At 44.3% G+C, this 23,158-nt stretch overlaps 2 protein-coding genes and 1 pseudogene across 2 annotated transcripts in view; 1 reads left to right on the top strand and 2 right to left on the bottom strand.

Annotated features, from left to right (window-relative positions):
* Positions 1-12,464, bottom strand: part of LOC134738978 (uncharacterized) — a 29,657-nt gene extending 17,193 nt beyond the window's left edge. Inside the window, exon 1 of the mRNA XM_063659902.1 lies at positions 12,088-12,464. Within this exon, the coding sequence (XP_063515972.1) occupies positions 12,088-12,458 (371 nt within the window). The 5' untranslated portion in view covers positions 12,459-12,464. The remainder of the gene's footprint in view (positions 1-12,087) is intronic.
* LOC129027755 (uncharacterized) lies at positions 5,001-5,798 on the bottom strand (annotated as a pseudogene).
* A 9,413-nt stretch (positions 12,465-21,877) lies between the features above and the next one.
* LOC129027747 (zinc finger protein 285-like) overlaps positions 21,878-23,158 on the top strand; it is a 39,472-nt gene continuing 38,191 nt past the window's right edge. The window contains 1 exon segment of the mRNA XM_063659615.1: positions 21,878-21,953. Coding sequence (XP_063515685.1) covers positions 21,878-21,953 — 76 coding nt within the window.

Here is a 23,158-nt window from a genome sequence, read left to right as displayed (position 1 = left end):
TCTTTTCACTCTTTTTACTCTAAACTTTTATTCTCATTTTATTTTATTAATTTGATCTTCAATCACTGATATCCTTTCTTCCACTGGATTGAATCAACTATTGAAGATTGTGCATGTGTCACAAAGTTATTGTGCCATGGTTATCAGCTCCATAAGGTCATTTAAGGTATTCTCTACACTTAAGGTATTCTTAAGAATACCTTAAGAGAATACTTAAGGTATTCTCTACACTTATTCTAGTTAGCCATTGTCTGACCTTTTTTCAAGGTTTTTAGCTTCCTTGCGATGTATTCGAACATGCTCCTTTAGCTCGGAGAATTTGTTATTACCAGCCTTCTGAAGCCTCCTTCTGTCAACTCATCAAAGTCATTCTCCCTCCAGCTTTGTTCTGTTGCTGGTGAGGAGCTGCAATCCTTTGGAGGAAAAGAGGTGCTCAGGTTTTTAAGATTTTCTGCTATTCTGCTCTGGTTTATTCCCATCTTTGTGGTTTTATCTACCTTTGGTCTTTGATGATGGTAACCTACAGATGGGGTTTTGATGTGGAAGTCCTTTTTGTTTATGCTGATGCTATTCCTTTCTGTTTGTTAGTTTTCCTTCTAACAGTCATGTCCCTCAGCTGCAGGTCTGTTGGAGTTTGCTGAAGGTCCACTCCAGACCCTGTTTGCCTGGGTATCAACAGAGGAGGCTGCAGAACAGCAAATATTGGTGCTTGATCCTTCCCTGGAATTTTCATTGAAGAGGGTCTCCCACCTGTATGAGGTGTCTGTTGGCCCTTACTAGGAGGTGTCTCCCAGTTAGGCTACATGGGGTTCAGGGACCCACTTGAGGAGGCAGTATGTCCATTCTCAGAGCTCAAACACCATGCCAGGGGAACCACTGCTCTCTTCAGAGCTGTCAGATGGGATGTTTAAGTCTGCAGAAGTTTCTGCTGCCTTTTATTCAGCTATGCCCTGCCCTCAGAGGTGGAGTTTATAAAGGCAGTAGGCTTTGCTGAGCTGTGAGTGGTTCTACCCTGTTAAAGCTTCCTGGCCACTTTGTTTACTTACTCAAGCCTAAAAAATTGCGGATTCAGCTCCACATGCTCAGCTGCAGCATGAAGGTTAATCTCAGACTGCTGTGCTAGCAGTGAGCAAGGCTCTATGGGTGTGGGACCCAATGAACCAGGCACAGGAGAGAATCTCCTGGTCTGCCAGGTGCTAAGACTCTGTGAAAAGTGCAGTATTTGGGTGAGAGTGTCCTGTTTTTCCAGGTAGAGTCTGTCATGCCTTCCCTTGGCTAGGAAAAGAAAATCCCCCAAACCCCTTGCACTTTCTGAGTGAGTTGATGCCCTCCCCTGCTTCAGCTCACTCTCCATGGGATGAACTCACTGTCCAACCAGTTCCAATGAGATGAATCAGGTACCTCAGTTGGAAATGCAGAAATCACCCATCTTGCATTGATCACACTGGGAGCTGCAGACCAGAGCTCTTCCTATTTGGCCATATTGGAATGAGAGTTTAAATCAATCAATTTAATATATCATATTAACAGAGTAAAAGACATAAACCACACAATCATCTCAAATAATGCAGAAAAGTCAACTGACAATATTAGTCATCTTTTCAAGATAAAAAACACTCAATAAACTAGAAATAAAAGGAAACTAACATAACAAAGATATGTAAATAACTCATCACCAACTGGGTTAAACAGCTCATGCCTATAGTCCCAGCAGTTTGGGTGGCTGTGGTGGGTGGATGATTTTAGGTCAGGAGTTCCAGACCTGCCTGACCAACATGGTGAATCCCTGTCTCTACAAAAACTGTTAACATTAGCTGGAATTTGTGGTGTGTGCCTGCAGTCCCAGCTATCAGGGAGGCTGAGGCATGAGAGTAGCTTGAACTCGGGAGGTGGAGGTTGCTGTGAGCCCAGATCATACCACTGCACTCCAACCTGGGTGACAGAGCAAGATCCTATCTCAAAAAAAAAAAACAAAAACAAAAACAAAAAAACAAAAACAATCATCACTAATATTATACTGAATCCTGAAGTGTGGAAAGTTTATCCTCTAAGATTAATAATAAGGCAAGATATTCACTGTTGCCACATCTATTCAAAAATAGCAGTGAAGGTCCTGGCAAAACAACTAGGCAACGAAGGACAGAAAAGATCCACATTCTAAAGGAAGAAGTAAAATTACCTGTTACTTATGATATGATGTTATATACAAAAAATCCTATATGCTGAAAACAGTACCTGTTAGAACTAATAGTTGCGTGTAGCAAAATTGCAGAATACAAAATTGTGTTTCTCTTCATTACAATGTACAATCCAAGTTTTTAAAATTCCATTGAAAACAGAATTAAGAAGAATATACTTTGGAATAAACAAGCAAAGAGATGTAAGACTAGTATACTAGAAGTTGCAAGATGCTGCTGAAGAAAAGTCACAAACAATGGTGAAGATATTCTATATTTTTAGATTAGACAATTGAAAGATATCCCATATTCATAAATTAGAAAACAATATTCTTAAGTCTATACTAATGAAATCAACAACAGATTAAATGCAATTGCTATATAAATCATAACAATATTTACTTGCAGAAATATAAAATTCTAAAACCTATGAAATCTCAAGACTGAAAATAGTCAATTAAACTGGTAAAAGAATGTCAAGTGGGGAGCCCTCACATTTTTTAAATCAAAAACTAATTGCAGTGCGGTTGAACTCTTTTCAAATGTGGTATTTTGAGGCCAGGTTCTATGACTTACACGTGTAACCTCAGCAATTTGTGAGGCTGAGGTAGGAGGATTCCTTGAACCCAGGAGTTCAAACCACACTGGGCATCATAGTGAAAACACCTATCGCTACAAAAAAAAAAAAAAAAAATTAAAATTAACCTGGCAATGTGACATGAGCCTGTAGTCTCAGCTATTCCAGAGGCGGAGGTGAGAGGATTGTTTAAGCCTGGGAGAGCAAGGCTGCAGTGAGCCATGGTCGCACCAGTGCACCCCAGCATGGATGACAGAGAACCTGTCTCAAAAACTAAAAAGGAGAAAATCTAAAAAGAAATGTATTAAATCAAGTCATGTAGACATAGTAAATAATAGAGACACCCCTCTCCACAAAAGCCTTGTATATATGGTCAAAATGATCTTCAACAAGGGTGCAAAGGCCAACCTATGGAGACCGAATAGCCCCCTTTAACAAAAAACGGTATGAAGACTTGCTATCAACATGTAAAATATAGAAGTCAGAATTGTAGTTTATACTATATTTTTTTAAAAACTCCAAATGTGTAAGTCTGAAAGCCTTACACAAAAATATAAGGGAAAAATATCCAAAATTATGCCATGGAATTTGGCAATGGCTTCTTGACTGCCAGCAGCCCCACATCCCTGGAGCATCCATCAGCTCACCGCTGCCCGGTGCTGGGTCCTTCCACACCTGCCACACTGCTTTGTGCGGGGCTGAGGGGCACGAGCCCGGACACCACGCTGAGCACAGGGCATAGGCCAGGCTTTCTCGGGCTATTCCAAGGCAGGTTGTCTCCATGACCGCTTCAGGCGCCGCAGGGAGGACAGCCTGATCCGAGTCTGCGGAAGGAGGAAGAAGCTCGTTTCCTGAGCCAGCAGGGACACAGATGCGGATGCGGGACACAGGGACGCAGAGGTGGATGTCATGAAAATATATGGCATATATTTTGAAACATGGCCGCAATTTGAATAATTAGAATATCTAAAAACTCCAAAGATTGTTATGCTGAAACTGCACCAAAATTTATCATTCCAGTGACTACAGGGAATTTTTAGTAGTTGTTATTTTTATAATAAAATTAAACTTTAATGAAATAACTGACTTTCAAACTTCAGCAAGAGGACAAACATTCAGCAAGAGGTATCAGTTCCCGGTTTCTGCTCCGGGTCCTCTCTGGTCTCCCACAGACCCTCCTACATCACCCAGGTCTAAGGGGCCACCTGGCCTGGCCTGCGTCCCCTCGTCCCTCCCCTTCCCCACTCAGCTCCTGCAGCGCCCTCCTGGGGCAGGGGCGGCGAACCGTCCAGAGCGGGAGGTTCCCTCACCCAGGGCAGCACCGCTCCGCCCCTCTCCGCACCTGCCCAGCCCCTGGCAAAGGAATCGCCTGGGCCTGGCCCGCTGCCCGTCCCCCCGTGCCTGCCCTTTGCCTGAAAGGGCGACGCTGCCAACAAGAGGTGCCAGAGGCCACTGCGCAACCCGCCCAGAGTGCAGGTTCCCACTCACCTGGGAGCGAGGGCACGTCCCTCCCGGTAGGCGATGTAGTTTGATAGTTTCTCTTGTTGTGCAAAAGTTTTTCAGTTTAATTAAATCTCTCTTGTCAATTTTTGTTTTAGTTGCAATTGCTTTTGAGGACTTAGCCATAAATTATTTGCCAAGACCATTATCAAGAAAAGTATTTCCTAGGTTTTTTGTAGGCGTTTTATAGCTTGAGATTTTACATTTAACTCTTTAATCCATCTTAAGCTAATTTTTGTATTTGGTGAAATATGGGGGTCTTGTTTTATTCTTCTGCATATGACTAGCCAGTTATCCCCGGATTATTTATTAAATAAAAAGTCTTTCTCCTATTGCTTACTTTTGTCAACTTTGTTAAAGTTGTGATGGTTGCAGGCATGTTGGCTTAGTTTCTAGTACTCTAGTCTGTTCCATTGGTCTATGTGTCTGTTTTTCTACCAGTGCCATGTTGTTTTGATTACTATAGTCTTCTAGTATTGTTTGAAGTGATATAATATGATGTCTCTCGCCTATGTCTCTAGCTTTAGTATTGCTTTGGCTTGTCTATTCAGACTCCTTTTAGGTTCTATTTAAATTTTTGATGTTTTCTATTTTGTGAAAAATGACATTAGTAGTTTGATGGGAAAAGTATTGAATCTGTAAATTGCTTTGAGCAGTATACTCATCTGCACGCAGATGATACTCCAGTGTATGTTCTGTGGTTGATGAGTGAAGTGTATTGTAATTCCAAATGGTCAAGCCGGACCCTACCCCCGCCCGGCCCCTCCTCTGCCAGAGCTCGAGACCTCTAGCCAGGGGCCCTCTGCAGCCACCGGAGATGGGGCTGAGGGCCGATTCCTGACCCCGTGCAGCTGCTGCAGGGCAGACCGCCTGGATTGGCCGCAGCCACAGGGACATCTGGCCCTGCTTCCGAGATGTAGGGAGAGCGGGTGGGCTCGGGAGTTGCCTGGAGGCTGCTGCCTGCACACAGAAGGCGACTGCATCTTGGGTGCCCAGGCGGGCTAGAGGTGCATGGCCTGGACGGCCTCAGGATCACCAGCGTGCCCAACCTGAGGGCCCCCAGGCCGTGCCTCCCAACCATTCCTCCACCTGAGGGAGATCAGAGTCGCTGCCATGGGCACTCGGCAGTCACCATGTGTGGGGTTGAGCTGCGGGTTCTCAGTTCTCGCTCCTGTGCAGCTGCCGCCGGGCAGAATGCCTGGCTTGGCCGCAGCCACTGGGACACCAGGCCCTGGTTCTGCGAGACTGGGAGCGCGAGCGTGCTCGGGGGTTGCCAGGCAGCTGCTGCCTGCACACAGAGGGCGACTGCAGCTTGGGCAGCCAGGCAGCGGAGCATGGTCTTGGTGGCCTCTGGAATGCATGCGCGCCAGGCCTGAGGGCCCCCCTGGTGGTGCCACCTGCCCCGGTCTTCCTCTGCTGGAGCCTGGAGCAGCTGGAATGGCCACTCTGCAGTCACAGGGGATAGAGTTAAGTTTTCTTATCCCACACATGCACACAGAAAGGTAACTATTCTGTGAGGTAATTAACATGTTCACTGACTCCATTTTGGTAATCACTTCAGAATGTGCATATAAACGCATCACATGTACCATTTTTATTTCTCTATTACACCTCAGTAAAGCTGAAATAATTAACAGGATTGAGAGGATAAACCCACAGTTCTATAGTCACAGTTGGACACTTCAGTACCTCATTTTATTTAATGGATAGAAAAACCAGACAGAAGTTCATGAGAAATACAAGACATAAACAGCAGTAGAAGCCACTGAGAGATAATACACATATACAGGACAGTCCATCCAACAACAGCAGAATATACATTCTTTTCAAGTGTATATGGAACTTTCTCTAGGATAGGCCATATCTTCGTCCACAAAATATGTCCTAATCACTTTTAAAAGTTTGAAATCATACAAAATATAATTTACAACCACAAAGGAAGAAACAACAAATAAATAAGTGAAAACTGGAAAATTCACAAAAATGTGGAAATTAAACAATACAGCCTTCAACTACCAGTGAGTGAAAAAATAAATCACAAGCAACATTATAAAATATCTTGAGACAAATTAAAATAAACACAAAACATACCGAAACTTATTGAATGCAGTGAAAGTGGAAAATATATGGATATAAACAACTACATTTAAGAAAAAAATCTCAAATCAATATCCTCACTCTATACCTAAAGGCAGTGGAAGAAAACAAAAAAGGACTGAATGCAAAGCTAGCAGAATTAAAGAAATAATGAAGAGCATAATTAGAGCATAAATCAATAAAATAGAAGGTTGGAGAGCAGTAGAATGAACACAGATTCTTTGAAAGATCAAGCCTTTCACTATGTTGACTGAGCAAAACATGGAAGACTAATTTTTAAAACAATAAATGAAAGCAGAGCCATTACTACGAACTTTACAGAAATACAAAAGGATTACAGGAGTATAGTGTGAACAACTGTCTAACAAAAAATTAGGTGCCCTGGATGAAATGGACGAATCGCTAGAAAGACACAAAGTACCAAAGTGGCTCAAGAAGAAAGAGAAAATCTGAATAGACCTATAACCTAGGAGATTGAATTAGTAATCAAAAGCGATTAACAAGGAAACATTTATGACCAAATAGCTGCATTAACTGTTGAGTCAACCTAACATTTAAAGAAGAATTAATACCATTTCTTCTCAAACTCTTCCAACAAAATATATGAAGAAGGAATACTTGCTAATTCATTTTTTGATAACAGCATTATCCTTATCCCAAAGCCAAAGAGAGCACAAAAAGGAGAACTACAGCACAATATCCCTTATGAATATATAAGCAAAAATTTCAGCAAAATGCTAGCAATACTAACAAAATACTAGCAGCAATACTGTATAATCAAAGGATTGTAAACTATCACCCTGTGAGATTTATCCCCAAAATGCAAGCATGGCTCAACATATAAAAAACCTATCAGTGTAATAAACTGTAACAGGAAAATGAATAAGCACGTGATTATTTCCATTGATGCAGAAAAAAACATTGATGAAATACAACACCCTTTTATAATAAAAATACTCAATAAACTATGCATGGAAGGGAACTTCTGCAACATGACAATGGGATGTATAAAAAGCCAACAGTTAATATCATGATCAATGATGAAACACTGAAAGCTGTTTTCCTAACATGTAGAACAAGACAAGGATGGTGCATTCACCACTTGTGTTCAATTGTAGCACTGGCAGTTCTAGCCAGAGCAATTAGGCAAGACAAAGAAATAAAAGGCATCTAAATTAGAAATGAAAAATAGAAGTAAAATTATATCTACACATGATCTTATGGGTATAAAGCTCCAAACAAAACACAAAACCGATTATAACTAATGAAAGAGGCAGGATGCAAAACAAACATAGGCAAATGAGCTATATTTCCATATAGTTGTAAAGAACTATGAAAACATTTTAAAAATTCCATTTATAATAGCATCAAAGAATAAGTTATTCAGGCATAAATCTAACCATGGTGGTATACACAAAACGTTGCTGATAACAGCTAAAGAGAGTGGAAATAACTGGAAAGACATTCTGTGTTCATGGGTTGTAAGATAACATTGTTAAGATGACAGTATCATCTAAAGTAATCTACAGATTCAATGCAATACCATCAAAATTCCTAAGGCATTTTTGCAGAAACAAAGAAACTCGTTCTAAAATTCATACAAAAATTCAAAGGATCTGACAGACAAAACAGTCTTGAAAAACAATATTGGAAAACTCACATTTTTCAGTTTCACAGCCTACTACAAATCTACAGTCATCAAGAGAATGTGGTACCGGCATAAGACCAATAGACTTTTAGACCAATAGAACAGAACAGATTTGAGATACTACAAATTAGTCCTCACTTATATGGTCAATGACTGTTCAACAAGGTGGCCAAGTCTAGTCAAGGGAGGAAAGAAGAGTCTCTTCAACAGCTGAATGTAAGTGCACAAGAAAGAAATTAGACCCCTACCTTGCAGTATATACAAAAATTAATTCTAAATTAATAAAAGACTTAACTGTAAGGACTAAAAATATGTAACTCTTAGAAGAAAACACAAGGTAAACCTTTATGATCTTTGAGTTTTAAGTGTATTTTGAAATATTACAGAAAAGCACAGATAACAAAAGAAAATACATGTAAATTAGATTTAATCAAAATAAAAACCCTTATGCATCAAAGGATACTATCAAGGGAGTAAAAAGTCTACCCATAGTATGTGAGAAAATATGTATCTGATAAAATCAAAATGTGTATCTGATAAAAGCTTAATATCCCACAATTCAACAACAGAATTTCTAACATCTCAATAAAAAAATAGGCAAAGGACTTGAATAGACATTTCTCCAAAGATACACAAATGTCTAAGAAGGACAAGAAAAGATGCTAAACACGGTTATTCATTAATAAAATGCAAGACAAAACCCAAATGAGATGCCACTTTTCATCCACTAGTAAGGCTTCCATAACAACGACACAGAAAATCAATGTTGCTAAGGAAGTGGAGAAATTGGAGCCCTCATGAACTGGCTGCTAGGAATAGAAAATGATGCACTTGATGTGGAAAACAATTTGGTGGTTCCTCACAGAATGAGCATTGGGTGAAAAACGAAATCAAGATGGATATGTAAAATGTAAAAATTTCTTCGAACTGGATGACACAACCTATCAAGACCTCTGGGATACAGCAAAGGCAGTGCTAAGAGGAAAGTTTCTAGCCCTAAACACCTACGTCAAAAAGTCTGAAAAAGCACAAACAGACAATCTAAGTTCACATCTCAGGGAACTAGAGAAGCAGGTACAAGTCAAACCCAATCCCACCAAACAAAGGAAATAACCAAGATCGAGCAGAACTAAATGAAATTAACACAACAACAACAACAAGAAAAAAATACAAACATAAATAAAACAAAAAATTGGTTATTTCAAAAGATAAATAAAATTGATAGACCATTAGCAAGATTAACCAAGAAAAGGAAAGAGGAAATCCAACTAACCTCACTAAGAAATGAAACAGGGGATATTACAAATGAAACCACTGAAATATTAAAGATTATTCAAGGGTACCATTAACACCTTTTGACACATAAACTGGAAAACCTAGAAAAGTTGGATAAATTCCTGGAAAAATACAACCCTCCTAGCTTAAATCAGGAAGAATTAGATACCCCAAGCAGACCAATAAAGCAAGCAGCAAGATTGAAATGGTAATTTTAAAATTACCAACAAAAAAAGCCGAGGACCAGAGAGATTCACAACAGAATTCTACCAGACTTTCAAAGAATGTCTTCTTACATTCAAAGAAGAAATGATACCAATCCTTTCACACTATTCCACAAGACAGAAAGAAGAAACCCTCCCTGATTCATTCTATGAAGCCAGCGTCACCCTAATACCAAAACCATGAAAGGACATAACCAAAAAAGAAAACTACAGACAAATATCCTTGATGAACGCAGATGCCAAAATCCTTAACAAAATACTATGTAACTGAATCCAACAACATATCAAAAAGATAATCCACCATGATCAAGTGGGTTTCATACAAGTGATACAGGAATGGTTTAACATATGCAAGCCAATAAATGTGATACACCAAATAAACAGAATTCAAAGAAAAACTACATGATTATATCAACAGATGCAGAAAAAGCATTCGACAAAATCTAGCATTGCTTTATGATTAAAGCTCTCTGCAAAATAGGCATACAAGGGACATACCTTAAGGTAATAAAAGCCATCTATGCAAACCCACAGCCAACATAATACTGACTGCGGAAAAGGTGAAAGCATTCCCTTTGAGAACTGGAACAAGATGAGGAGCCTACTCTCACGACTCCTCTTCAACATAGTACTGGAATTCCTAGCCAGAGCAATCAGACAAAAGAAGGAAATAGAGGAAATCCAAATCGGTAAAGAGGAAGTCAAACTGTCACTGGTTGCTGACGATATGATCTTTTGCCTTGAAAACCCTACGGACTCCTCTAGAAAGCTGCTAGAACTGATAAAAGAATTCAGCAAAGTTTCCAGATACAAGATTAATGGACACAAATCAGTAGCTCTTCTATACATCAACAGCTACCAAGCAGAGAATCACATCAAGAACTCAACCCCTTTTACAATAGCTGCAAAAAATCAAACAAACAAACAAAAAAAAACGTAGGAATATACCTCGCAAAGGAATCAAAAGACCTCTACAATAAAAATTACAAAACACTGCTGAAAGAAATCATAGATGGAGTCAAGCACACTGGCGCATGCCTATAATCCCAGCTACTTGGGATGTTGAAGCAGGAGAATCGCTTGAACCCGGGAGGCAGAAGTTGTAGTGAGTCAAGATCATACCATTGCACTCCCACCTCAGCGAAAAGAGCGAAAGTCCCTCTGAATAAAAAAAAAAAAAAAAAAAAAAACAAGAAAGAAAATAAATCATAGATGACACAAACAAATGGAAACCCATCCCCATGGTCACGGATGGGTACAACCAATATTGTGAAAACTACCATTCTGTTAAAGGCAACGAACAAATTCAATGCAATCCCCATCTGAATACCACCGTCATTCTTCACAGAATTACAAAAACAATTCTAAAATTAATATGGAACCAAAAGAGAGCCATGTAGCCAAACCAAGGCTAAGCAAAAAAAACAAACGGAGGCATCACACTACTTGATTTCAAACTGTACAATAAAGCCATATTTACCAAAACAGCATGGTACTGGTTTAAAAATAGGCACATAGACCAATGGAACAGAAGAGAGAACCCAGAAATTAACCCAAATACTTACAGCCAACTGATCTTCGACAAAGTAAACCAAACATAAAGTGGGGAAAGGACACCCTTTTCAACACATGATGTCGGGATAATTGGCGAGTCACATGTAGGGGAATAAAACTGCATTCTCATCTCTCACCTTATACAAAAATCTACTCAAGATGGATTAAGAACTTAAACCTAATTCCTGAACTATAAAAATTCTAGAAGATAACACTGGATAAACCCTTCTAGATATTGGCATAGACAAGTGTTTCATGACCAAAAACCCAAATGCAAATGCAATAAAAACAAAGACAAATAGCTGGGACTTAATTAAACTAAAAAGCTTTTGCATGGCAAAGGGAACAGTCAGCAGAGTAAACAGACAACCCACAGAGTGGGACCACTGACCCTGACCCCTAACACCTGACGCTGACCCCTAACCCCTGACCCTAACCCTAACCCCTAACCCCTAACACTTAACCCTAACCCCTAACCACAACCCTCACCCTCACCCTAACACAACCATAACCCCTAATCCCTAACCCCTAACCTCTCTTAACCTCTAACTCTAAACGTTGACTCCTAATCCCTAACTCTGACCCCAACCCCTATCTCCAACCCCTAACCCTAAACTTAACCCCTAACCCCTAACCCTAACACCGACCTTAACCCTAGGTTCGTTACTACGTTTGTATTGACTATGTCAACGTTGATTGTTGTGATCGCTGTCTTAGGACTGCACGGCAGCGAGGGAATTGCGGATCTTATATTAATATTTTTGTATTGAGGCAGTGCATTAGCATTACAGGTGCTTGTTACATGAGCAATGGGGGTGTCATATTTTGGGTGTCATGTCTGCATTAGGAATGCTGCATTTGTCTTCTGAGGCTGCGGTGTGGATCTCGCACTGCAGCCGCCTCGCCTTGGCTGGGGAGAACCTCGGTGGGCAGGATTCAGAGGGGCTTTTGGTTTCCCATTTTCCACACTGAACCCTTCTTACTGGTCTCTGACCCTGATTATTCAGGGCTGCAAACAGGAAGGATTTTACTCACCATCGATGTGGCCCCGAGTTGTCCCAAAGCGAGGCAGTGTCCCCAAGATCTGTGCTGAGCAGAACACAACTCCGCCCTCGAAGTGCCCCGGGCCCTCCCGGGTCTGTGCTGAGGAGAACACTGCTCCGCCTTTGCTGTATCTCCGAAGTCTGTGCAGAGGAAAACTCAGCTCCGCCCTCGCGATGCTCTCCTGGTCTGTGCTGAGCAGAACGCAGCTCCGCCCTCGCTGTGCCCCCGTCCGGCGCCCGCCAGCCCGGGTCTGTGCTGAGGAGAACACTGCTCCGTCTTCGCTGTATCTCCGAAGTCTGTGCAGAGGAAAACTCAGCTCCGCCCTTGCGTCGCTCTTCAGGTCTGTGCCTAAGAGAACACATCTCCGCCCTAGTAAAGGCACAGAGCCGGCGCAGGCGCAGAGGGGCGCGCAGCGCCGGCGCAGGCGCACCCGAACCCGAATCCTAACCCTAACGCCGTCCTAAGAGGCTGGGGGAGACCTTAGGGAACAAACATTAGACTGACACTCGAGTCTGTAGCCGGCTCTGCCAAAAGACTTGGGGTTGGGGTGATATAAGGGCAGGGGTCAGGGAAGAAAGCGTTCTGGTTTTAGACCCACAGGAAAATCTGTGAAGCGCTCTTGGTAGAGCACATGTTGCCGTGCGTGCGCTTGAAAAGAGCCTAAGAAGAGGGGGCGTCTGGAAGGAACCGCAACGCCAAGGGAGAGTGTCCAGCCTTCCGGATTGAACACCTGGACACATCCCGGAAAGTTTCGTAAGAAAGCCAGAAAAATAATAAAAAAAAAAATCCAGAGGCCGGGGGGGCTAATGGGGCTTTACTGGGACTATCTGGCTTAATACTCCAAACAACCCTGCCATAGCAGCCCATCCTCACCTCTGAGACAGGTGAGGAACCTGAAGTCACAGGAGGACACCCAGAAGGTCCAGGCAGAGCCCCCTAGGCTTCCACACCTCACCCCGTGGCAACTCCAAGCCCAGCTTTTTCACTAGTAAGGCACTCCGGCTGCTGGGCCACGTCCACTCCCCCAAGCGGGGAAGGAGCTTGGCGCTGCCGCCTGGCTGGGGACTGGGCACCGCCCTCCCGCGGCTCCGGAGCCGGCTGCCACCAGGGGGAGCCCCCGCGGAGTCCGGCAGCCTGGCGGCGCGTGTGCAGTGGCCAGTGCACCTGCTCCTGCCCTCGCCGCGGTCTCTGCCAGGACCCCAACGCCCAGCCGGACCCTGCCCTCCAGCGGGGCTGCGGCTGCACGGCCTGCGACAGCAGCCCCATCTGGCATTCGGCGCGCTCCCAGGAGCAGAGGTCGCGGTGTCCTGAGGCTGTGGCGCCGGCCTGCAACCCCCACGCCTGGCTCGGGCCCCGCGAAGGAGGGCGATGCTCCCCGGGTAGGGCGACCGGTCACCTGGGCTGGGAGGGCGGCTTAGGGGCGGAAGCGGCAGTCCAGGGCCGCCTGGCGCAGCAGCCTGTCCCAGCCGCGGTCCCTCCAGTCCCTCCCTGGCAGCTGCGAAGCCGTCCGATGACAGGGGACATAAAATCTCCAGAGCGGGAAGCCGCACCCTGGTGGCCCGGCCCCGCGCCCCGACCTGGCGGCCGCTGTGACCTGACCCGCTGCATGGGTCTCCAGGGAGCTCGCTGCTCATCCACGCTGCTCACCCGGCGCTGCAGCCTCCGCTCCCTTGTACGCGCTCTAGTAGGTGCTAGGGACGACCCTATGGGCCAGCTTGCCACGCCCAGTCCCCAGGCCGCACCCACCCTTGCTCCCTGGGCTAGGGGACTGGCTCCTCCTGTGGATCGTGGGGCTGGGAGGCAGGGACATTAAGGGAGGGGGAGGGACGGAAGGCATCCCCTGCTGGGTGCACAGCGAGGTCGTGCACAGGCCTCTGTTGCAGAGCGTGCAGCTTCAGGTGGGACTGGATTGCAGGTGGAGATGACTGTGTGTGCGCACACCTGCGGGTGAAGGGGACGCAGCCTATCTACCTGACCCATGAAATGCAGCAGACTGTACCCCAGAAGCTGCAGGTTAACTGCTCCATTGATTAAGCAAATCTGGGACACACATGTAGCTAAGCTGTGACTTCTGTGCCAGCAGTCCCAACATCCACACCTTCAGGAAAACACAGGTGTGGGGGTTGGGTGCTTGTCAGGCCTGAGAGTGGAGAGCAGGGGCAAGAGACACTAGGTAGGGGGAACCCACCCTAGGGCTCTGAGGGACGACGATGTGGGGAGCTGGTGGCAGAGCCTGAGCTGGCCCAATGTTGCAGGATGGAGACAGATTCGAGGCATAGCGGGGACTGGTTACCTCAGTTCCCACAGTGTCCCAGCCTGGCCTCCTGGTTCAGCCAGCAATTAGTGGGTGCTGCTCTGCAAAGACTCTGGGGGTGCCTCAGCCCTCCTCACCACACGTGACTGGTGACTTCTGTGTCCACCCTCACAAGAAGAGGGATCTTCTCTCACTTTCAAGCAAGCCCAGGAAAGTCAGGGGCCTATGTGAGCCAAAGAAGAGAGAAGGTGATGCCTCAGCCCGTTGTTTCTGCCTCACCTGGCTTGTGGCCTTGGGGACTTGATTTGCACCACAGGAAATTGGGCAATGAAAGCCCCTCCCTGACTGGCTTCTCAGTCCACTGTGACCAGCCCACTGCACAGCGCCCACCCTGTAGCTCCAGGTACAGCCTGTGTACCTGCAGCTCCAGGTACAGAGGCTGGGCTAGCTCTGGGCTGACCTCAGGGCCTTCTAATGGCTCCAACCCCCATGATGCCTCAAGCTCACCCTTTGGCACCCACCTGACAGCTCAGAATATATGCTGTATGCCATCCTCAATGCCTGCTCTAGACAAGCCCAAGTCCCCCAGGAGTGGCAGAGGGAACTAAGCTGAAAACTAAGTCTCGGCTCACTGAACCCCAAGAGGGCTGTCCAGCCTCACCCTTCAGTTCTCAACCCCAGGCAAGTTCCCTCCAGGGATGTGATCCCAGGGGCCACAACAGCACATTCTGGCCTAACCTATTCACTACTTAAACAGTTACTGAAAAGGCCAGGATGGGCATGGGCCCTGACATTAATCCCCTTTCCCTGGGAGGGGGTTCGGTTGGGTTTGCCATCCTGATGTCTTTGTGGAAAGAGCTGGCAGGTGAAGCAAGTCTCAGGGGCCAGCCATGGGACAGGGAACCCAGGACTCACCTCTACTGGAACCTTCTGAGGTCCCTGTGGACCTAGGTCACAGCTCTATACAGAGCTCCACTCTATCTGCACTCTGTCTCAAAAAAAAAAAGGGCCAAGTGGAGCAGAGATCCCAGTTGAGGGGCCCACCTCACCCCAGGACCGGTTGGGGTTGGGGCCTGGAGATAGAAAGAGGAATGACTAATGTTTACAGGGATTTTCTTTGGGGGTTGATGAAAATGTTGTAATATTATTGTGATTTTAAATGGACTGTGCACAATTATGAATACACTAAAGGCCATACAATTCATCCCCTTAAACGGGTGAATCTTATCCAGAGCATCCACAAGGAGACAGGGGAAGACACAGGGAAAGAGGATGAGTACATGTCTGAAGTGGAGGCCGAAAGAGAGACAATCAGGCCTGTGAATGGAAGAAGCCGAGCACAGGGAAAATGGTCATATGTATACATGAGAGATCTGAGAACGGGGGTTCACACCAATCGTGTCACTGCCAGGAAAGAGGGTCATGTGAGCGATGTCGCCAGTGGTGTCGCCCGCAGGGACACAGACAGGCTGGGGGTTCGTGCTGGCATGGGCGCCAGCAGCCATGTCGGCAGGCAGGAGGATCCCGCTGCACAGCTGAGGGGTGACTATAGCCCGGGTGGTGATGTTGGCCAGCAAGTGTCTGACAGTAGCAAGAAGGACAGGTCTGTGTGTGAGGCTGGAATGTAGGAAGGGCTCTTCTGTGTCTGGGTGTGCGGCCCTGGGCAGGAATGTGAACCAATGGCCTGGTAACTGCATCAAGTTGGCTAGGAGGCTGGCAAGGACTTCGAGCTGAATGATGATAACCAGGAGTGACTGTGAGGCCTTGGGAGGGTCTGAGTGTAAAAGAAGATGGGTGTGGGCCCCCCAGGGCATATTTGGGGCCTGCTGCCATGGAGACGGAGGTCATTGGGGAAGAATCTGGTGAGCTCTGTGAATTTCTAGGGGTCTCCTGAGTGCTGGGGTCTGACTCTTGCAGAAAAATTGGAATGGTTGGAGAGTAGCTGGGAGACATGGAAGAGACCCTAAGGAATGGCGGTCCAAAGGTCAGATAGGAGGAAGAGAGCACAGTAAGGTCTGTGAGTTTCCAGGTGACTCCTCTGTGTTAGGGGCTGGCCCTAGGAGAAACCTGGTTATGGTTGGAGAGGATCAGGGAGACACTGGAGAGTCTCGGAGGAATGGGGATGCATAGATGGGAGACATGGCCGAGGAGCACAGATTGAGGAGGGAACTGAGATCTTTGAATTAGTCTGTGACCCCCAGGTGTGAGGGGCTGAGTGTTGCAGAAATGTTGGGATGATGGGAGAGTAGCTGAGGGCCTGGAATAAAGAGTTGGGAGACATGGAGATGGAGCCCTGCAAGGACCCTGAGTTTCCAGGCGTTTCCTGGGTGTGGGAGGCTGACTGGCAGAGAAATGTGGGGAGGTCTGGAGAGTAACTGGGAAACGTGGGAGTGTCCTCGAGGGCTCGGAGTGAAGAGATGGGACACACAGGGGAGGAGTGCAGTGAGGACTCTGAATTTCTGTGTGTTGTCTGGCTGTGCAGGTTCGGCTGTTGTAAAATCTGGGGCTGGTTGGAGAGGAGTATAATCTTGACAACAAAATTGTACCATAACAGAACAACAACAACAACAACAAAAGCCAGAAAACTAAAGGAAAATGTCTAAATGAATAGAACTGCAAAATTTTATGAAAAGCTGCAAATAAAATCCATCAATAAAATTATTACAGTACAGCAGTAAGGTATGGAAATTCATCATTACTACATTTAGCAATATAATTCATATTATTAAGAAATAGTACTTTCTAAAACATATCACCATGAAAATAAATGTCAATCAACAGGTTGAAAGTAAATTTCTTGTTAATACATATAACAGAAGAAAAAAGATCAAAACCTAGAAAAAATACACACAAAGAGTTCACAAATAAGATGAATACCTAAACGGAAAGAAACAAGGAGTAAATAGCAAGGGGAATACAAAGGAACAAGCTTATAAGAGGATGAGGAGGCAGGGAGAGATGGCTCACACCTGTAATCCCAGCACTTTGGAAGGCCAAGGCAGGAGGATCACTTGAGCCCAGGAGTTTGAGACAAGCCTGGGCAACATAGGGAGACCTCAACTCCACAAAAAATTTAAAAGAAAATTATCAGGTGCAGTGGTGCACAGCTGTAGATCCTGCTACTCAAGAGGCTGAGGATCACTTGAGGCTCTGATCCGACCATTGCACTAAAGCCTGAGTGACAGGGTGAGATCCTCTCTCTCAAAAAAAAAGGGGGGGGGGGCATGGACAATATGTCCTACCTGGAAAAATTCACATAATATAATGCCATAATTGTTCGCCTGATGGAAAAAAATTAAGAGGATTAATAAGAGCCAGGGTTTTTTGTTTGTTTGTTTTTGTTTTGAGATGGAGTCTTGCTCTTTCACCCAGGCTGGAATGCAGTGGCCTGTGATCTTGGCTCACTGCAACCTCCGCCTCCCAGGTTCAGGTGATTCTGCTGCCTCAGTCTCCCAAGTAGTTGGGATTACAGGCGTTCGCCACCATGCTTCACTATTTTTGTATTTTTAGTAGGGACGGGGTTTCACCATGTTGGCGCGGATGGTCTCGATCTCTTGGCCTTGTGACCCACGTGCCTTGGCCTCCCAAAATGCCGAGATTACAGGTGTGAGCCATCGCGTCTGGCCCTTATATGTATTTTTATAAGCTTACTTGGAAGAGTCTTTGTATCAATTCCTAGATATGCAATCATTTCAAGGTCTTGCACATTTTTAAATGTAGCCGATATTGCCGACTTTTCTGAAAAGATTTTATACCAATATTATGTATGTATATATGACATATATATTTGGTCTTCATCCTTGTTTCCTGGCATACAACTCCTAAAGTTTTAACAATATTCAAAGTGATAAGTGTTTTTCCTTTGTGTATATGCTAATGAGTTTGCTGATGGCTGGTCACCCCTACGTAGCTTCAGGATAGGGCTGTTCACCAGACAGGCCAAGGCAGGATTAGAGAGCTGTGATTTTCAGCCTCAACCCCAATTTCCAGGAAGGGGAGAGAGGCTGCAGGTGGATTTGATCACCAATAGCCTATGGTTGAACCCATCATGCCTATGTAATGAAGCCTCCATAAATCCTCCAAAGACTGGGTTTAGAAAGCTTCTGGATACAACTTCCTGGAAGGTAGAGCATCTCTTTGCATGCCTTGCCCCATGAATCTTTTTTTCTGAAATTTTTGCAATATCCTTTATAATAAACTCGTAAATGTAAGTGTTTCCCAGAGTGCTTCAGCATTGTCTGAGATGAGCTCAGTGGGGTGCCTGTCGGAAGCGGAAATGAGTGACTCCAGATGGTCGGATATTTCCCAGAACCCTCCACCAGGAGGTCTGAATTAGGGTCAACATACAGCCATAAATGAGTGCCCCCTCGAGTTCCCCCCACTACTCAGAAAAGAGAGGTGGCCCTCCATGTTGTACTGTGGTCGTATGTTCGGGTTTCGGAACCACCACACCTTCCTTCCTTCCTTCCTTCCTTCCTTCCTTTCTTTCTTCTCTCTTTCTCTCGTTCTTTCTTTTTTTTTTTTTTTTTGAGATGGAGTCTCGCTCTGTGGACCAGGCTAGAGTGCAGTGGCGCGATCTCGGCTCACTGCAACCTCCACCTCCCGGGTTCAAGTGATTCTCCTGCCTTAGCCTCCCAAGTAGCTGGGATTACAGGCCCCAACCACCGACCCCAGCTAATTTTTTGTATTTTAGAACGTCTTTACTCACTCCTGACATATTCGTGTTGAAGAAAACCTTACAATATTCTCAAAAAAATCCATATCCATCACCATTGCATATGCAGTATTACTGGTTGTTTTGATGTAAATTACGTTTAAAGGTTTATTTCAAAAGGTGTGCATATTCAACATGAAGAAATAAAAAAAACTAACGAACTTAAAGTCTTCTGTAATCCTAGCTCACGTGAACACACTATTAATATCTTGGCTTATTTATTTTCTGATGTTCATGAGTCTATATATATATATATTTTAAATCCCCTCTAGCAAATGACCCATAATAGATTGTAACCATTTTTTTTCAATCACAGATCGTATATTGTAGATAGATTTTCACTACATCATGAAATCATTTGTAATGGTTGCCTAGGATAATTTAGTTTTTAGATCCCATACTACCTTGTCCTCCAGTAAACTTATACTTCCAATTACAGTGTAGCTAAACTAGAAATAATCATTTTCTTAATTTTATCACGATTTGGTAGACTGATCATGCTTTCTTATTATTGACTGCATTACGTTGATCATGGAAATGTTGAACAGACGTTGATCTATCAATGGTGGTGAATTTTCTGTTTATATCCTTTGCCCACTTTCTTCATTTATTTATTTTAAATTCTGTCTAAACTAATGGTGTTGACTCTGTTATAAATGATAAATTTTTCCCAAGTTTGAAATGTTATACGGTAAAGAAGTTTAAATTAAAAACACCTTGATTTGTCTAAATTTATCTGTCTTTTTATTCTGGATTGTGTATTTTCCTGTAGGATCATAAAGAATTTCCTTACCCTGACTCCCAATAAACACATGTCTATATTCACTTTTAATGCTTCTATTGTTTTTAATCCCTGTGTGTGGTATGAAAGGAAGATCTTATTTTCTGATTCTCCAAATGTTTGTCGAGTTATGTCAACATTATTTCCTGAAAAATTTATTCTTTCCATATAGATTGAAATACTATTTTGATCACTTAGTACATTACTCTATATATTATATAATAGATATTTTCTGGGATACAATCCTGTTGAAAAGATAGACATATCTTTTTCTGTGCCATAAGAAGAGTTGTCAATTAGAGTGATAACACGTTTCTTTATTACTCCATTCTCACTATTGTTCAAAAATTACATCCTAGAAGTTCCAGGACTCTCACTTCCAAATAGACTATTTAATTGTTTTGATACATTCTCAAAAACTGTCAAGGGCTCCACGGCATCCAAAGCTTCAAGGCATTTGTTCACAAACCCACCCCTTTTTGCTTGAATATGAACTGTCCTAATTTCCAGCCCGGTCTTCCATTTCTACAAGTCTGTGACTTTGCTGAAATTGTTCTGTCTGTAAGGCTATCCTCTCCTTTGTTTTTAAACTTTTACTCAGAATTCATGACCCAACTTGAATATCACTTTCTCCATGGAATTGTTATGAGTTCTCCGTCATAATTCAATGACCAGATCAGTTTTTGATACAGGAAAGCATTTCCTGTGAATGTGGTGGATGTTATATATCACTCAAGGCATTTTCTCATTATCCTGGGAAATCAATAAATTGGAGTTTCTTAACCTGCAGAACTGAGGACCAATCGCTTTAAAATGTGTGCCCATGAATCTGTTCCAAGACCCAAGACGAACTTTCAGCCCTCATCCTCCCTCATATAAATGACCAAATATTATGTGGGATCCCTGTAACAACTGAATTTTAAAATTTTAAAATGCTAGTATTATTCCTTCCCTACCAGTTTGCCATTTTTAAAGGTGTACAGCATTATTGAGTACAACGGTATAGATGAAACTCATAACCACGGACAAACCCTGACTTCTGATGGTTTGATTTATGATTTTTCAACACTACGATGGTTTTATTGGGATATTAGATATGTTTTTGAGTTACACTGGTTTATCAGTATGTAACCCTATACTTCAGAAAGAGCTGTATAAAGAAAAACAGGTGTACCTAATTAAAATATACTTAGTGACTTGGGAAAAACCAATAGATGTTTACAATTGATGGAGAACCATGAAAGAGAGATATCGGTAAAAAAAAAAAAAACAATAACACAATTTTCCTACAAATGTCGAGGACTTCCCAAAACAACACAGAATGTAGGATGCACCCAAGGAATCTAAAAGAGAGAGGGCAGAAGGAGTAAGAGAGAAATAGGAGGAAGGAAGGAAGGAAGACAGGAGAAAACACCTGGTGTTACTAAAACAAAAAAAAATGGTTTCTCACTCTGGATAATGCTACAATGTGGATGAACCTTGAAAATATTGTGCTAAGTGCAATGTAAGTCATAAAAGCTCACATATTGTAAAATTCTATTTATAGGAAATGTACAGAACATGCAAATCTATGGAGACAGGGTTGAGCGCTCTATGTAGGTTTTACCTAGGGCTGAGCATCGGGGAGAGGGTTTGAGACAGAATGAGGAATGATTAACGCTTACAGGGTTTTTCTCTGGTAGATGGAGATAAAATGTTCTAAAATGGATTGTGAATTAAAATTGAATGTGCACAAGTATACGAAAAGCCACTCAGTTCATCACTTTTAATGAGGGAATCTTATGTGGCACACTCTCATTAAGACCACGGGAGACACAGTGAAAAAGAGAAAAAGGGTGAGTAAATATCTGAAATGGAGACAGAAACAGAGAGAAAGAAAAGCCCTGTGAATGGAAGAAAGAAAGAAAAGGGAAAATGGCCCTATTTAAAAATCACCGATCTGAAACTGAGGGCGCACATCAACAATGTCACTGCCAGGGAGGAGGGTCATGCTAGCCATGTCACCGGTAGTGTCGCCCACAGGGATGCTGACATGGTGGAGGTTCGTGTCAGCATGGGCTCTGGCAGCCACTTCGGCAAGCAAGAGGCTCCCGCTGCACAGCTGTGGGGTGAGTATACACTGAGTGGTGATATTGGCCATTAGAGAAGACTCTTCTGCTGGCAAGAGTGTGACAGTAGCAAGTAGATGGACAGGCCAGCGTGTGAGGATGGAATGCAGAAGGGGCCGTACAGCCACTGAGTGTGGGGTCCTCAACAGAAATGTGGAGAAATGGCCAGGTAACTGCGTCATGGGGGCTAGTAGATTGGCCAGGGCTTCGAACTGAAGGACAATAACAGGGAGTAGCTGATAGACCCTGGGTGTGTCTGACTGTAAGTGGAGATGGGTTTGCGGTCACTGAGGGATACGTGGGAACCATCACTGTATAGATACAGGTCATAAGGAAATAGTCGTGTGAGGCCAGTAAGTTTCCAGGGTGATCCTGGGTGCATGTGGCTGACTGCGGCAGAAAACTGGGGATGGCTGGAAAGAAGCTGGGAGACACAGGAGAGTTCCTGAAGGCTGGGGATGAAGTGGAGAAAGAAATGGGGGAGGGATGCAGTAAGGTCTGTGAGTTTCTAGGTGATTCGTGGGTGTGGGAAGCTGACTTCAGCTTCTATCTAGAGATAGTTGGAGAGTAGCTGAGAGAGACAGAAGAGTCCCTGAGGGCTGGGGGTGTAAACATAAGAGAGACTGGAGAGTAAGTCAGTGAAATTGGTGAGGTTGGTGGTGTGTCCTGGGTGCCTGGAACTGACTCTGCTGGAATCTAGAGAAGTTTTGAGAGTACCTGAAAGAGACAAAAGAGTCCCCGTGGGCTGAGGACAAAGAACTGAGAGAGACCAGGGATGATAACAGTGAGGTCTGTGAGTCTGTAGGTGATTCTGGTGTGTAGGAGGCTGACTCCTGCTGAAATCTGGGCATGGCACGAGAGTAGCTGGGAGACACAGGAGAGTCCCAGGGGGCTAGGGGTGAAGACAAGAGAGAGACTGGGGAGTAACTCTGTGAAACTGGTGGGTTTGTAGGTGATTCCTGGGTGAATGGAACTGATTCCCGCTCAAATCTGGGTGTGTGTGGAGAGTAGCTGGGAAACACAGGAGAGTCACTGAGGGCTGGTGAAGACATTACAGAGACAGGGGAGTAACTCAGTGAAATTGGTGAGTTCCGTTGTCATTCCGGGGTGCATGCAACGGACTCCCCCGGAAATCTGGGTGTGGTTGGAGAGTAGCTGGTACAGACAGGAAAGTCCCTGAGGGCTGGTGAAGACATGACAGAGAC

Source organism: Pongo pygmaeus, chromosome 22, assembly GCF_028885625.2.
Source record: "Pongo pygmaeus isolate AG05252 chromosome 22, NHGRI_mPonPyg2-v2.0_pri, whole genome shotgun sequence".
Classification (NCBI taxonomy): Eukaryota; Metazoa; Chordata; class Mammalia; order Primates; family Hominidae; genus Pongo; species Pongo pygmaeus.
The sequence above is the reverse complement of the archived record's forward strand: the minus strand, read 5'-3'. Positions and strand labels throughout refer to the sequence as shown.